This window comes from Amblyraja radiata, chromosome 8, assembly GCF_010909765.2.
Source record: "Amblyraja radiata isolate CabotCenter1 chromosome 8, sAmbRad1.1.pri, whole genome shotgun sequence".
Classification (NCBI taxonomy): domain Eukaryota; kingdom Metazoa; phylum Chordata; class Chondrichthyes; order Rajiformes; family Rajidae; genus Amblyraja; species Amblyraja radiata.
This window is the reverse complement of record NC_045963.1, coordinates 32,777,820-32,795,455: the sequence shown is the minus strand read 5'-3', so window position 1 is coordinate 32,795,455 and position 17,636 is coordinate 32,777,820. Positions and strand designations below refer to the sequence as shown.

The following is a 17,636-nucleotide window of genomic DNA, read 5'->3' as shown; positions in this document are numbered from 1 at the left end:
ATTATCACTCTGGTACATCTTTGTTTGTATCCCCTCAAGGCCTGTACACATTTCATAAGGTAGATTTCTTAAAATTGATTTAATATGGTATTCGAAGTACATGCTCTGTATAATTCCAGTAGCCTCTCCAGGCTTTTTTTTGATGATTGTCAGTCACTCTCTAGCCCTTTCCTTCGCTCTTTGCACTGCAATGTTTCTTTTAAATTCTTGTAGGCTCCTCAACATTTTGTTCCTTCTGATACAATCATCTTAAATCAAAGAGTGAAACTGGTTCTTGAAGAAGTGATAGGTTCTAAACCTGCAGAGTTTCCTTGTTGTGCAGCATATGAACTATTGTTCAAATCCCAGACTCATTATATAGCCGGTTTCCGCACTTATCCCATCTTTAGTTATAAGTGAAAGAATACGCTGATTTTTGGTTTTCATGCAAAAGGTATGGGGTCCCAAGGGAGTGCAGATGCTGTAATGTGGAACAAAGAACAAAGTGTGGGTGGATCAAGTAGCATCTGCAGAAGCAGAGGGATAATTAATCCTTCAGATCAAGGCCCTGTATCAGTACTGAGGTGTTGAGGGGAGATAGCCAGTATAAAGAGGGGAGAGGTGAAGCAGGAATTAGCAGGCAAAGTGGAAGCAGGTAATGATGGATGTGATGTACAGATGGAACCAGGTAGGAAGAGGGGAGTGTGGAGGTAAAGTCAGAAGGTGGTAGATGATAAATGGAGAAAACAAATGGTTATGTATCTGGAATCTGGTACCTAAGGAAGGTGATGAGTGGAACCATACAAGGGCGGGATGATGGGCCGATGGATCCTGTCGGGGGAAAGAGGAAAGGAGTGGGTTTAATGTGTGAGTGGATGATGGGCAGATAGAATCATGTGGGGGAAGACAAGGTAACTGGGTAATGGGGCTGGGATTTGGAAAGGAGGGGAATGGTGAGAAAATCTGTGTGGGTTAGGAGGGAAATGAATATAGATGATGTAGGTTACCTGAAATTGGGAAATTCAGTGAGCATCACATTCCATCGGGCTAGTCTGCAATGCAATAGTATGACTAATGAGACACAAGATACTGATGGCGCTGGAGGAATTCAGTGGGTTGGCCAGCATCTGTAGAGGGATATAGACAATTACAGTTTTAGGTTGAGACCTTTCCTCTGGACTGAAAGAGTAGAGAGGAAATAGCCAGTATACTGTAAAGAGTAGAGCAGGTAGGGCAAGAGCTGGCATGAAATGTGTGGATCCTGGAGAGGATGGAGATAACAAAACAAGGCTGAGATGTTGACAGGACTTGGGGGCCTGAGCTATGGGGAGAGGTTGGGGAGGCTAGGACTTTATCCCTTAGAACGCAGGAGGAAGAGGTGAGATTTCATAGAGGTGTAAAAAATAATCAAGGGAATAGATAGGGTAAATGCAGAGTATTTTACAATAAGCAGGATGTAAAGATGCGACTGGTCGTGGGATCATGTTGACGGCGGCAGAAGTGCCAGAGAATGAAATGTTGGACCAGGTGAACTCTATCCTGTTCTGCCCAGCAGAAGGACGAAAAAGAGGAGAACTGCTGGATCTAGAAGAAACACAGGTGAAGGATTCATCCACAATGGTAGGAGGGAAACTACATTTACTGTACTGAAGGAGGAGGACATCTTGGATGTCCTAAACTGGAAAGCCTCATCTTGGGACCTATGTACATAATTGTTTTTTGAGTGGCACGACACAATGGGAAAGTGCATTTTGCACATTCATTATCTTTACTCTGTTGGCATTGCTGGCAAGCCCAGCATTTATGTCCATAACAACATTTTCTGTGAGAAAATAATGGTAACACGCCTTCCTGAACCACTGTAGTCCTTCCAGTGAGGTACTAATGGCAAGAGAATCGCCAACCAGGAGCTTCTGTAGGAATTCAAATGAGAAAATAGGGCAGCACAGCGGTAGAGTTGCTGTCTTACAGCGCCAGGGACCTTGGTTCGATCCTGACTATGGGCACTGTCTGTACGGAGTTTGTATGTTCTCGCTGTGACTGCGTGGGTTTTCTCTGGTAGCTTCGGTTTCCTCCCACACTTTAAACAAGTGCAGGTTTGTTGGTTTAATTGGCTTTGGTATCATTGTAAATTGTCCCTAGGGTGTAGGATGGTGCTAGTGTACGGGGTTATAGCTGGGTCGGCATGGACTCGATGGGCTGAAGGCCTGTTTCTGCACTGCATCTCAAAAGTCTAAAGGAAAGACGAGCAAGAGCAATGTGCATTCCTTACAGAGACAGGAGAATTTCAGGGAGAAATAAGGAAATGGCAGAGACAGTAAATAAATATTTTCTCTGGCTTCATAAAAGGACGAAAAAAAATCCTGCCAGAAAAATCTATAGGACAAAGCTTCCCACAAGAACAAGGAGCTGAAAAAGTTATCAGTTCAACAAATATCCGATAAGAGACTGAAAGCTGATAAATTCCAAGGATCGGATGATCTACATTCCATGTTTTAAAAGAGGCAGATATAGAGATTGTGGATACCTATCTTGTTTAAAATTTATAGATTCTGGAATAAATCCCACAGTTTGGAGGTCAGTAATATAAGCATGCTATTTAAGAAAGAAAGGACAGAGAAAATTAGGATATGTTACCCCTGTCAAATAACAGGACTGGGCAGAACCAGCATAGATCTATATAAGAAACATTATGTTCAACTCATTTTATGGAGTTCATTGAGGATGCAACAAGTAGAATGAAGGCTAACTTATGGATGTGGTATATTTATATATTTTTATATTGTGTTGTATGAAAGAAATTGATCAACAAGGTTACATCACATGGGGTAATATTCTGGAGGCTACAAGAATTAGTTAACAAACAGAAAGCAAAGCTTGGGGAAATAAATACATGCCTTTCTCAAGCTGGTAGGCAGTGGCTGGTGGGATGTTGTAGGGATCAGTGCTTGTGGTCCCATTCAAAATGAATCATCAATCTATATTCAGTATAAGGGCGGCATAATGGCACAGCGGTAGAGCTGCTGCCCTACAATGCCAGAGAACCGGGTTCAATCCTGACTAAGATGCTGTCTGTATGGAGTTTGTATGTTTACCCTGTGACTGCGTGGGTTTTCAAAAGGTGCTTCAGGTTCCTCCCACACTCCAAAGACGTACAGGTTTGTAGGTCAATTGGCTTCATTGAAATTGTAAATTGTCCCTAGTGTGTAGGATAGTGTTTAGCGTACTGGGTGATCGTGGGCGGCGCGGACTTGGTGGGCCAAAGGCCTGATTCCGAGTTGTATCTCTAAAGTCTAAAAGTAAAACTGAGAGAACCAAGTGTCATAATTCCATGTTTGCTGATGATGAACAATTAGGTTGAATTGTGAGTTGGGAGATGGATGTAAAGAGGGTTCAAGGGTTAATGACAAGTTAAGTGAGTAGATAAGTAGAAGGCAGATGGTATCTAATTTCTAAAAAAACAATTTAAGTAGTCTGAAGAAGGGTTTCGGCCCGAAACGTTGCCTATTTCCTATGCTCCATAGATGCTGCCGCACCCGCTGAGTTTCTCCAACTCTTTTGTCTAACTTCGATTTTCCAGCATCTGCAGTTCCTTCTTAAACATTTAATTTAACCACTCTGGTAAACAACAGGAAAGCTGTGTTTTGTAAAATGACGACAGAGTGTGAAATGTTCATGTTCAGTGGCATGTTGGTGTTAATGTAAACAAGTCACTGAGGGTCAACACTGAGGTTGAACAAGCAATAGAAAGCTAAATGGCATATTGGTCTTTGTTGTGAGAAAAATTGTGTAAAGGTATCACACTGCAACAATACAGAGCCTTGCTGAGAGGGCACCTGGATTATTGTGTATAGTTTTGGTCTCCTTCCCTAAAAATTGACATACTTTGTCATGGAGTCCGTGCAATGAACATTCACCAAAATGATTTCTGGGATGACATTTGTGGAGAAAATAAGAACACAAGGCCTCAATTCTTTTCAACCTATTGAAGTTAACACGTTTCTTAGAGAACTCAACAGAGCAGATGCAGAGATGATGTTTGGTTGAGGGAGGCCATTTAGCACAGAAATGAAATGTCTTAAATCACAAGGTGTTGAATCACTGGAAATTATTTTTATCCCAGAGGTTCTGAATGTTAGAGGTAGTCCATGGGCTGAATGGCCCGCCCCTGCTCCTAATTCCAGTGTTATTACGCCATTAAATCTCAAGGAAAGGTGGCTGGGTTTACTTTTGTTGGCAGTGGTCATGTACCAACACTTTTTATAGTGTGAATGGTGGAGACCAAATTCCAGGAATATAACAAATGTCAAACATTTCCAAGTCGGCATGGCGTGCAACCTGAAGCGAATCTGCTGGTGTGTTCCAAGAAATCTGCTGCTCCTGTTTTTTGTGGTAATGAAGCTGTGGGTTTCAGAGAAGCCTAAGCAAGTAACTGCAGATGGTAGTGGAGAGAATCAACATTTAGTATGTTGAATAAAGCAACATCATGGTTCCTGGATGATGTTGATTTTCTTAACAGTTGTTGGAGCTGCATTTATCCAACAAGTGAAACATATTCCATCACTTCTGTCTTGCAAAATTAATTACCTACCATTGGACAACCCGTCTCTGTTGCTCAGTAACCAGTTTTCATGTAGTTGCTCTAATCAGGTGTTTGGCCAGTGGTGATCTCTTGGAAACTGATGGCAAAGGACCTGACCATGATAATACCATTGATTATCAGAGGAAAGTGGTTAAACTCTCATGTAGGAGATGGTAATGGAATGGTAATTTTGTGCAGCAAATATTATTTTTCTTTTATCTACACATGCCTGAAATGAGAGGTTATTGCATGCAGGCATAGCCTTGCAAATATAATCAAATGTTGCACAATTCTGCAAGCAGTCCCACTCCTGATCTTGTGCTGGAAAAGGGCCATCGAAGAAACAGCTGAAGATGGTTGGATCCAGGACAGTATCCTGAGGAGCTTTTTCAGTGGCATCCTGACAGTGGAAAGATTGGCTTTAACGATCACAGCCACATTCTTTTGTCCAAGTTATGATATCAACCATTGGAGTAATCTTCCCTTTATGCCCATTAACGTCATTGGGATCCTGAGATTAATACAAGCGCAGAATACAAAGAAGCAGGCAGGTTATGTAGAAGGTTTCTAAAACATTGGTAAAGCAGCAATCGAGTATTCTAACCAGTTATTGTCACATTTTAGGAAAGGAGGACAGGTCTTGGAGAGGGTGCAAAAATGGTTTAGGTGAGATATCCAGGGATAAGGGAATTTAGTGATAGAGGGGTTCGAAGAAGCAGGATAATTCTTCGAGGAGCATGAAAGATTGATAGAATATTTTCTACAGCTAATATAGTGAGTATTAAAAACATAGAAAAATAGGTGCAGGAGTAGGCCATTCAGCCCTTCGAGCCAGCACCGCCATTCAATATGATCATGGCTGATCGTCTAAATTCATTTCATGGAATAAACGATGGTTCAAGACTGACACAATTTTAAAATTTGGCCAAAGATACCAGAGTAGACTGAGGAAAAACTCTTTGATACAAGAGAGTTTTGATCTCAAACTTATTGGCTCGATAGTATGGGTGTCATGGGTTATGGGGAGAAGGCAGGAGTATGGGGTTAGGAGGAAGAGATAGATCAGCTATAATTGAATGGCGGAGTAGACTTGATGGGCCAAATGACCTAATTCTGCTCCTTGCACTTATGGCCTTATGATAGGTGGCGCAATAGAAGTTCCAAAAGGGAATTGGATAGGAACTAGAAATAATAATCTTGAGGACTATGAATAGGAGAATGGGACTGATGGAATTGATCTAATAAGAGCAAGCAGAAATTCAATGGGCACAATGGCCACCTTCAATTCCACAATCCTATGTGATCCAGGAACCAATTTCCCAGCAAGATACAGCTCGCCACTAGATTCAGTATGAAGTACAAGGGGTCCAAAAATGAACAGCACATATATGCTAATGCTGGCAGCTCCATGCCGAATTATCAGTACTTACCAGAAAAATCGAGTGAACTCTCTAATGTTCTAGATACTCGCATAGTGCTAACATTTCCTAAAACTGACATTGGAAGAATTTCATTATTTAAATGATGTTTATTTCATAGCCTTTAGTTCTGTTGGCTAAACAGACATATTGTGGTAGGACGCACAATTTACTCTGAAACAGAATTAGGAAAAAAAATATTCTCGCAAATGATTTCTGAGTGAAATGATCTAAAATGAAATTGTTGATTATGCACATTTGAATAAACTGGGAAAGTAAACATATAATTACCCCGTAGCATGCTGATTCTTCCGTTTATTATTAAACAGTTTTTTCCCTGACATTGATTTCCAATGTTTAAGGTTACATGAGCGTGATAGAATATTTAAATATTTGGCACCGGTGAATAATACATTTCAACCTCATACCGAGAAAAGAAAATTGTTGAGAAATAGTGCTTCCACAGGACATAATTCTGTGTACTGAGTGTTAATAATCACTGGTTATTTATCACCAACTTCACTCATCTGCAAAATATTGTATTTCTGTGAGCAACGGAGGACCTAGCATTGTGCTCTAACATTGCGGACAGTCTGTCTTCAGACAACAACTGTTTTATTGATATGAAGAACAAATGGCTTGGATGCAGTGGATGTGGAGAGGATGATTCCACTAGTGGGAGAGTCTAGGACCAGAGGCCATTGCCTCAGAATAAAAGGATGTACCTTTAGGAAGGAGATGAGGAGGAATTTATTTAGTTCAAGGGTGGTAAATTAGTGGAATTCATTGCCACTGAAGGCTGTGGAGGCTAAGTCAATGGATATTTTTAAGGAAGAGGTTGAACGATTCTTGATTAGTATGGGTGTAAGGGGTTATGGGGAGAAGGCAGGAGAATGGAGTTGAGAGGGAACGATAGATCAGCCATGATTGAATATGTATAATACCCTACGGATATCTCAACTGTAATCATGCATTGACATTCCGCTGACTATTTAGCATGCAACAAAAGCTTTTCACTGTACACGTGACAATAAACTAAACTAAGAATTCCCAAACCCTAATGCTCCCAAAAGAGGCTCCGATCTCCACATCCCCATCCTACAAATCTTACTCTATCATTACTTATTGCTGACAACCCGAATCATTCACACGATCACTAAAACTTACCTGATCTCTACTTCTGACAACATCTTAGGACGACCCAGTGGCTGGCATAGCTGATAGAGCTGCTGCCCAACATCGCCAGAGAACCGGGTTCAATCCTGATCTCGGGTGGCGTGTGTTGAGTTTGCAAGTTCCCTCCGTGACCACACGAGTTTCCTCCGGTTGCTCCGATTTCTCTCCCAAATCCCAAAGACAGGCGGTTTGGAAGGTTAATTTACCTCTTTAAAATTGCCCCTTATTATTGAGAGTGGATGGGAAAGTGGGATAACATAGAAGTGGTGTGAATGGTGATCGAAGTTCAGTGTCGCCTTGGAAATAGGCCCCTCGGCCCACTATACAGTATCTCTAAAATGTCTTGAAATGAAACCTCCCCATCCACTCACCCATGAAATCTCTAGCCAAACTCCTCCGTCAATATTACCTGATTGTTGCCCCAATAATACTCCTCATATAAATGATCACCACTTCAGCAACTCACTTGATCACATTATTTGATTACCTTCATCACTCCCAGCTATTTACCAGAAATACAATTCTGACTTCAACTGGTTCATGATCGAATTCTAAATCCAGTCCTTGAATGGGTTACAGACCGCCTTCATCCTCTCCCCATCTCAAATTGCAATAACCAACCTGATCTCCCGGTGGCTCAGCACTTCAACTCCCCCTCCCATTCCGAATCCGACCTTTCTGTCCTGGGCCTCCTTCATGGCCAGAGTGAGACCACTGTAAATTGGAGGAGCAGCACCTCATATTTCGTTTGGGCAGTTTGCGCCTCGGTGGAATGAACATTGACTTCTCTAATTTCAGGTAGTCCTTACTATCCCCTCCGCTTCTCAGTTCTCCCTCAGCCCACCGGCTCCACCTCTTCCTTTCTTCTTCCCCCCCCCCACCCTCACATCAGTCTGAAGAAGGGTTTCGACCCGAAACTTTGCCTATTTCCTTTGCTCCATAGATGCTGCCTCACCCGCTGAGTTTCTCCAGCATTTTTGTCTACCTTCAATTTTCCAGCATCTGCAGTTCCTTCTTAAACATCCAAAATATTCCCCCATCTTGGGTCTTCTCCATTCTAATCTAACCTTTAGCCTTTATATTAAAATATTCCCCAATCATACTTGAAGTACAGGATCATTTGTAACACCTATATTTAAAAAAGGAAGTAAACAGAAGGCGGGTAACTATAGACCGGTTAGTCTAACATCGGTGGTGGGTAAAATGTTGGAGACAATTATTAAAGAATCACTAACGGGCCACTTGGATAAACATGACTTCATCAGACAGAACCAGCATGGTTTTGTGAAGGGGGAATCGTGTTTAACGAATCTGCTCGAATTCTTTGAGGAAGTAACAAGCCGAGTGGATAAAGGGGAACCGGTGGATGTGGTATACTTGGACTTCCAAAAGGCTTTTGACAAGGTGCCACATAAGAGACTATTGCTAAAAATAAAAAATTGTGGGATTGGGGGTAATATATTAGCATGGGTAGAGGATTGGCTAACGAATAGGAAGCAGAGAGTGGGGATAAATGGTTCATACTCGGGATGGCAACCGGTAACTAGCGGGGTTCCGCAAGGGTCGGTGCTGGGACCCCAGTTGTTCACAATTTATATAAATGATTTGGAGGAGGGAACCAAGTGTAATATATCAAAATTTGCGGACGATACGAAAATGGGAGGGAAAGTAGGGGATGAGGAGGATAGGAAGAGTCTGCAAAAGGATATAGATAAGCTAGGTGAGTGGGCAACAACTTGGCAGATGAAATTTAATACTAATAAATGTGAAGTCATTCACTTTGGGGAAAAAAATGATAGGGCAAGTTATTTTCTAAATGAGGAGGAGCTGCGTTGTAATGCAACGCAAAGGGATCTAGGGGTATTAGTACATGAATCACTAAAAGTCAGTATGCAGGTGCAGCAAGCAATCAGGAAGGCCAATGGAGTTTTGGCCTTTATTGCTAGGGGGATTGAGTATAAAAACACGGAGGTCTTGCTGCAGCTGTACACGGTATTAGTGAGACCACATTTGGAATACTGTGTACAGTTCTGGGGTCCATACTTAAGAAAGGTTGTACTAGCCCTGGAGGCAGTGCAGCGAAGGTTTACAAGATTAATTCCTGCAATGAGGGGATTGACATATGAGGAAAGGTTAAGTAAGCTGGGACTCTACTCTTTGGAGTTTAGAAGAATGAGAGGCGATCTCATTGAAACGTATAAGATCGTGAGGGGCCTTGATCGGGTGGATGCACCGAGGATGTTCCCAATGATCGGGGAGGCTAGAGCTAGGGGACATAGTTGCAGAGTGAGGGGGGGCTCTTTTAAAACTGAGATGAGGAAGAACTTCTTCACCCAGAGGGTGGTTAGTTTGTGGAATTCACTGCCCCAGGGAGCAGTGGAAGCAGAAACGTTAAATATATTTAAGTCAAAAATAGATGTTTTTTTAGCTGCCAAGGGGATAAGGGGCTACGGGGAGAGGGCAGGGATATGGACCTAGGTATGGTTAGTATAGTAGACCTGAGTGATCTCCTGGACAAGTGTCGATCGCCTGGATTGGGGTCGGAGAGGAATTTCCCGGATTTTTTTCCCGAATTGGACCTGGGTTTTTATCCGGTTTTTTGCCTCCCCCAGGAGATCACGCGGTTCTTGGGGTGGAGAGGGGTGATAGCGGTATAAAGGGGAGGGTAGTGTCTTGTGTTCTGTGTCTTGTGTCTACTGTTTGTGGGTAAGTGTGTCTGTTTAGTGTTCAGCCATGAGTGAATGGCGGTGCGGGCTCGACGGACCTGGTGGTCTACTCTCGCACCTACTTTCTATGATTCTATGATTCTATGATTTGTTGTGCCTTTTATTAATCATCTAATATTCCAGCAAGAACTCACCAGCTCCTTTTAAAAATCTTTCCCCCACCCCTGCAATCAGTCTGAAGAAGGGTCCAATCCGAACTGTCACCTATCCATGTTATCCAGGGATGTTGCCTGACCCGCTGAATTACTCCAGCACTTTGTGTCTGTAACTCCTTTTTCCTCACATGAATACAATACCTCAGAATAACATGGATATCAATTGACGTAAAGAACCGATCTAGTGTAAAATGTCACATTTTTCATGAAGCAGAAAACCATTCAGCCCACTGAGTCTATACCGGCTTGGAGAATCCACTGAATCTTATCCCCCACCTCCTATTTCTAAGTAACCCGTTCTTTCTCTCATATCTATCATTTCCCCCCTCCCCTCCTCCCTCCTGCCGATTCTCCTACTACCCACAGATTAAACTGGCTCCCATAAATCACCCGAATTTAGAGCAATTAGATTTGTACTTGACTGTTTCAATAACAATATAACTTTATATATTGATTTAGATATCAAACCAAACAATCAGTTTTGTAGAAATGCCAGTGCAATTGGCAGAAAATATCCAGAATGAAAAACACACATTTGGTAACAAATAGCTACACACCAATATTGAGATCCCTCTCTAGCATCTGATCATTCAAAGACATAGGTTCTAAGGGTGGGGGGCAGTTTTATATTATGCTGGTCAGTTTCATGTGCCTGCCACAGATGTCTCCATAGAAACATCAAAATTCAGTATGTTGTTATTCCACGATGTGGTTCGCGCAAGCATGACGATGTTATTGTAGGTCCATTGACGAATAATCTACTGCAGATTATCTGGAAATCCTGCATTCAGTATCCGTTTTAATAGGCACAGCTTTAAGTGATACTAATCTGACTGATATGAAACTAGACAGATAATTTAATCGGGAAAAACTGTGGACTGGGTTGCTTTTTGAAAAGAAATCTCTGATTAAATTAATGAGACGGTAAATTTCAGAAAACACTATTTCCACAGCTCAGTTCACCAACAAGGAGCTAATATGAATAGAAATTAAAACACTAAAATGGCTTTTGAATATTAAATCCTTTTTGACAGGTATTAAGCCTGTAAAAGGAGATTAAAGATATTACTTTTTATCTCTGTCAAGCATTTATCCAGTAGATTACTAACTCCGTTGTATTAAAGCTATCACAGACATCAAAACCCGTTTAACTGATTAAAACATTGTAATCAGCTATTTTTTTCCAGCGTATATATGTACAAAAAAAAAGTTTAATCATTGGTACAGGAAATTGATCAAAATAAGCTGTACTTGAGCTTTGAGTTGACTTGGATTAGAATATTTTTTTAACATCAATAATTGTTCTTTCTTGGCAGTAGTTCATGATTTCTCCCCCCATTATCTGCTCACTCCGAAGGAGGCTGCAGCAGACATTCATTAATGTTTAACTAGTGACCGTTAGAAAGCTGATATCGTTATTTGAACCATTGCAGTCAGCCAGGAGACACAAGAGAGATGGCAAATGCTGGAATCTTGAACAAAAAACAAAATGCTAGCTGAACACAGCAGGTCAGGCAGCAACTGTGGAAGGGAGTGGGCAGCACCTGAGAACAAAATACCAGTCGAAAAGATTTAATATTCAAAATCCATTTATTTTGTAAAATTCCTTTTCATATTATCTCCTTGTTGGTGCATTTTACTGTGTTCAATGCGTCATGAAAATCTGATTTTATAAAGTTTTACTGCCCCATTTTTCTCTGCAGATGCTGAAGCAGTAAACCAGGTCCTGCCTTTACCTAATGTCATTGGCATTTTTAAACAGGCCTCACAGTAAAATGGTCTAAAGAAGTTAATCGCAAGACATAATCGAAATTTGTAAAGCAGAGGATCTTCAAGAGAACTGTAATTTTAGGTGAACTGTAGTTTGGAGCAGCTTTCCCTTGAAGTGGTTGGTCACAGATAGGATTGGACCACGCATCTTCAGCAGACAATGGGGTTTAATGCTGTTAGAGGTGGGTTACTTGGGGCAAGAATCAGCTGGTTCTGGCCCTCAGAGATGGATGACTTACCTGAAACAATCCATAGCTGGATTCAGTAGCAATCTTATCAACAGGTAGAAGCAGTCCTTTTCATGTACACAATATTATATCTTTCACCCACTTGTACACACTTGTTCATTTAATTATTTACTTACCTGGTCTACTTCAACAACCCTCCCACCAACTTCAATGATCCCTTCAGAATCAGCAAACCCACCTTTCCACGTCCTGCTGGTGAGAACGGACTGAATCTTTGCATTGAGTCATACAGCATGGAAACAGGCCCTTCAGTCCAATTTTCCCGTGCCGACACAAATACCCCCATTTACGCTAGTCCCACTGCCTGGGTTTGGCCCATATCCCTCTAAACATTTTCTTTCCATGTACCTGGCAAAGGACCTGTGCAAGGCCTTTCTTTTTTTTTTTTATCACACCTAGGCCTTGACCAAAATATTATTAAATCTATTGTATTGTCATGTTAATCCCTTGCAAAAACATACTAGATTATTGATAGTACTTTCTGCTTCCTCTCAAGAATTGGCAACTAATACCATCACAAAACAATAGTTTTGGTTGTTCCCAGTTTGCTTCACTCTGATTCAATCTTCCTTCAGTTTCCAACCATATATTCCACTATTGCTATTTTCAGAAGTACTCATTTATTTTCAATGTTTAAGAAAGAACTGCAGATACTGAAAATATCAAAGGTAGACAAAAATGCTGGAGAAACTCAGCGGGTGAGGTAGCATCTATGGAGAGAAGGAATAGGCAAAGTTTTGGGTCGACACCCTTCTTCTGATGTCAGTGGGGGGGGGTGGGGCGGGAAAAATAAAGGAAGAGGCGGAGACAGTAGGCTTGTGGGAGTGCTGGGAAGGAGAGGGGAAGGAGTGAGAAAGCAAGGACTATCTGAAATTGGAGAAGTCAATGTTCATAACACTGGGGTGTAAACTACCGAAGCGAAGTATGAGGTGCAGTTCCTCCAATTTGTGCTGGGCCTCACTCTGGCAATGGAGGAGGCCTAGGACCGAAAGGTCGGATTTGGAATGGGAGAGGGAGTTGAAGTGTTGAGCCATCAGGAGATCAGGTTGGTTAGTGCGAACTGAGCGATGTTGGGTGAAGCGATTGCCAAGCTTGTGCTTGGTTTCGCCGATGTATAGAAGTTGACACCTGAAACAGCGGATGCAGTAGATGAGCTTGGAGGAGGTGCAGGTGAACCTCTGCCTCACTTGGAAACACTGCTTGGGTCCTTGGATGGAGTCGAGGGTGAAGGTAAAGCGACGTGTAGCATATTTCCTGCGGTTGCAAGGGAAAGTACCTGGGGAGGGGGTGGTTTGGTGGGAAGGAACGAATTGACTGGGGAGTTACGGAGGGAACGGTCTCTGCGGAAAGCAGAAAGGGGAGGAGATGGGAAGATGTGGCCAGTGGTGGAATCCTGTTGCAGATGGCGAAAATGTCGGAGGATTATATGTTGTATGCGACGGCTGATAGAGTGGAAGGTGAGGACAAGGGGGACTCTGTCCTAGTTACGAGTAGGGGGATGGGAGTGAGATCTGAGCTGCGGGATATAGAGGAGACCCTGGTGAGAGCCTCAGCAATAATAGGAGAGGGGAATCCCTGTTCCCTTAAGTATGTAGAACATATCCAATGCCCTGGTCTGGAACACCTCATCCTAGTGCAGATGCGGCGTAGACGAAGGAATTGGGAGTAGGAGATAGAGTCCTTACAGGAAGCAGGGTGGGAAGAAGTGTAGTCCAGATAGCCATGGGAGTCAGTGGGTTTGTAGTAGATGTCGGTCAGTAGTATGCTACCTGCGATGGAGATGGTCAGGTCTAGAAACGGTAGGGAGATGTCAGAAATGGTCCATGTGAATTTGAGTGCCGGATGGAAATTAGTGGTGAAATGGATGAAGTCAGTGAGTTCTGCATGGATGCAGGAGGTAGCACCAATGCAGTCGTCGATGTAGCAGAGGTAGAGTTCGGGGATAGGGCCATGGTACGCCTAGAACAAGGATTGTTCGACGTACCCTACAAAGTGGCAGGCATAGCTGGGGCCCATGCGCGTGCCCATAGCTACGCCTTGTATTTGGAGGAAATGGGAGGAGTCAAAGGAAAAGTTGTTGAGGGTAAGGACCAGCTCCGCTAGGTGGAGGAGAGTATTAGTAGACGGGGATTTTTCAATTATTATTTTCTCTCACTTCCTTACATGTATTGAATTCTGTTATCAATAGAGCGGCACAGTGGCGCAACTGGTAGAGCTGCTGCCTCAATCGCCAAAGACTCAGGTTCGATCCTGATCTCAGATGCTGCCTGTGTGGTGTTTGCACATTCTCTCTGTGACTGTGTGGGTTTCCTCTGGCTGCTCTGGATTCCTCTCACATGCCAAAGATATGTGGCTTTGTAAGTTAATTGGCCTCTATAAATTGCCCCAGGCGCGTAGAGAGTGGCTGCAAAAGTGGGATAACATAGAGTTATGCCCCTATCCCACTTTGGAAACCTGAACGGAAACCTCTGGAGACTTTGCGCCCCACCCAAGGTTTCCGTGCGGTTCCCGGAGGTTCCCGAAGGTGTTTGTCAGTCTCCCTAATGGTCGGAAGTGGTTTCCGCTTCTATAGAACATAGAACATAGAAGAAGCGGAAACCACTTCGACCATTAGGGAGACTGACAAAAACCTCTGGGAACCGCACTCCAGAGGTTTCCGTTCAGTTTCCTACGTGTGATTGGGTGATCGATGGTCAGAGAAGGCTGAAGAGCCTGATTCCATGCTGTAGCTCTAACTAAATTAAATAATACTCTATTCCCAATATTTTAAAAATAGGTTTGTGTATAAATCCTAAACGCTGTCTCAGTAATTTTGTGCTTAATTTTACAGGTTTAAGAAGATAAACATAATTTGTTAACTGTTCAATAAATAAATAAAATAAAGTACATCTTACCGACTTGAAACAGAACCAGCCCTGAATAGTCCGTGTTTTTTGTTTCTTTCAATTATTTCTGCAACATCTGAAAAAGGTTGTTCAGTTAAGGGTAAAAACAAAGTTATAATTATTAGATAATTTAGAAATTGAGCAAAAGGGAAAACTTTTGAATTTATGGATACTTGGCAACCCCTCACAATATCACTTAAGTTTACTGGACTCTGAAAATGTTGCCATAACATGACGCCCCTTGCACGCAGGATTAGTGGACTTCTTCTGTACACTTGCAAATTAGGGATGGCCTTGGGTATGTCAATACTCTACAGGACTGTTTATAACAAAAGGTTATCATTGTGCGTTTGCACTTAGAGTCATACTCTCTGGAAATTGGCCTTCAGCCCAACTTGCCCATACTGACCAACGGACCCCGTCTACACTAGTCCCACCTGTCTGCATTCAGCCCATATCCCTCTAAACCTATCGTATCCATGTATCTGTCTAAATGTTTCTAACCTCCTCTGGTAGCTTGTTCCATACACTCACCACCTTTTGTGCAAAATTATTACCCGTCAGGTTCTTAGTAAATTTTTCCCCCCTCACCTTAAATCTATGTCCTCTGGTTCTCAATTCCCATGCTCTGGGCACGAGACTCTGTGCGTTTACCCAATCTATTCCTCTCGTGATTTTGTACACCTCTATAAGATCACCCTTCATCCTTGGTTGGGCCGAAGGGTCTGTTTCCACGCTATATAACTATGTACCTGCCATCACCCCAAACTAACTCACAAAAGGTGGAATCAAGCCTGGAAGACTCCTAGCTCATAGAAAATGTCACTTAATGTTAGTCTGTCATCATATTCAACACAAAATATCTATTTCTCAGTCCACAAACTATCTTGTTAGCAAGAGTAACATAAAAATAGGTGCAGGAGGAGGACATTTGGCCCTTCGAGCCAAGCATTTACAGATAATGCTTTACAACCATTTCCATGGAAGGTAGTCCAAACGTGAATTATTTCTTTATGAATGCTCTTGGGCACTTGATTGTATTTCCTGAGAGGCGCTGGTAAGGATCAAGTAGTACTTTACGTTGAGATGGTGTCAGGCAACTGATTGAATTAACTGGAGCATCCTTGGAGGTGATATTTTAATAAACCAAAAAATAAAAATGATGGATGGATATGGCCAAATCTCTCTCTACATTTATGGAGTTCGAGTCCACGTATAGAAAAACCTACTTGTAAATAGAGTCTATTTTTTAATTTTAATCACTCGTACTCTATATATTTAATCCATCTCATTGCTTAAACTGACAAAATGCAAAGCGATTAGCCCTACAGTGCATTAACAGGGTAGAAGGAGCTGAGGAAATTATAATGGACAGAGATTCTGCAGCAGCAGCCAAGGTTTGCCTGTTTTTTTAAAGAATAAAGCCCTTCAGGCACTTTCATGTTGAACTGGTTAGCATATAAAATCAATGAGCCCAGGATCAACAATAATTATACATAACGTAAGTGCTGAAAAACACTACAATTATTATCTATAATTGATCTTTAATCCTTCATCCTTTCTCTTCCTAAATGACAAGTGGCCAATGGCTAATGCGTAAAAGGATGTCACATGCATCCATTCCTGGGCTGTAAAGTAGCTTTGGCTTTAAGGGTTTCTGTAAATGATGCAGTGGCCCTATTGTGCAAGCAGTGCCAGACCTTAGATGTACTATCAGCAACTAAAGTATAATCACTGGTATCTAGACTTATACAAAAGAAAATACATGCACGAGATAAACAATGGTACTGCTGGCATCTGTGAACTGCAGTCCAACTTCCAAATGGACAAAACAATGAAATTCGTACTTACAGAAGCACAACAGAATATCCTGTAAAGAATATAATAAACGAGAAAGAAAGCCCATTAACAGTCGAATTTGGCAGATAAAGCTGGAGAATTGGTGAGAAAAAGAGAGATTAATATGAGCGGCACAGTGGTGCAGAGGTAGAGATGCTGCCTCACAGCGTCAGAGGCCCTGGTTCAATTCTGAGTACTGGTGATGTCTGTGCGGTGTTTGTATCTTCTCCCTTTGACTGTGTGGAGTTTTTTTTCAGGGTGCTTCAGTTTCCTCCCATATTCCAAAGACGTGCAGGTTTGTAGGTTTATTGGGCTGTAATTTGCCCCTAGTGTGTAGGGTGCAAAAATGGCATAACATAGAACTAGTGTACAGGGTGACTGATGGTCGCCGTGGACTCGGTGTGCCGAAGGGCCTGTTTCCATACTGTATTTCTAAACTCTGAATTAAACTCAGCACTGGAGGGACGTGCTCTTGTAACACAAAATGTGCCGTCAAGAGATTAGAAGGTTCTCTGCATACATACACTGTGGTGCTTACTGCCATTTCACTGAGATTTCACTAAACCCAGAAGAAACAATGTGAAATGTTTATGAATTTGATTCACAGAGAACATTGGGCAGGATATTATAAACAGCCAAGGGAGCCCTTAAAGGTACCTAAATAAACAAACCAATAGAGGTAGAAAACATCTCTTCCAAGAGATGGATTACAGTAATTTCTCAGTATTAGAGTAGATTGAGTCAACAGAGCCACATATTGAACAAAGCTGATACCAATGACTAACATGTCTATTTCACCCTTTCCTGTGCCACCAAGCAATGGCACTTGTGTAGGAAGAGATGCTGGTTTACAACGAA

General features: G+C 42.2%; 1 protein-coding gene across 2 annotated transcripts in view; it reads right to left on the bottom strand.

The window, feature by feature from the left end:
• camkmt (calmodulin-lysine N-methyltransferase) overlaps window positions 1-17,636 on the bottom strand; it is a 332,097-nt gene that overhangs the window by 82,042 nt on the left and 232,419 nt on the right. For both annotated transcript variants that reach the window (XM_033025515.1, XM_033025516.1), the window contains exon 7: window positions 14,949-15,015. In XM_033025515.1, the coding sequence (XP_032881406.1) occupies window positions 14,949-15,015 (67 nt within the window). The remainder of the gene's footprint in view (window positions 1-14,948; window positions 15,016-17,636) is intronic.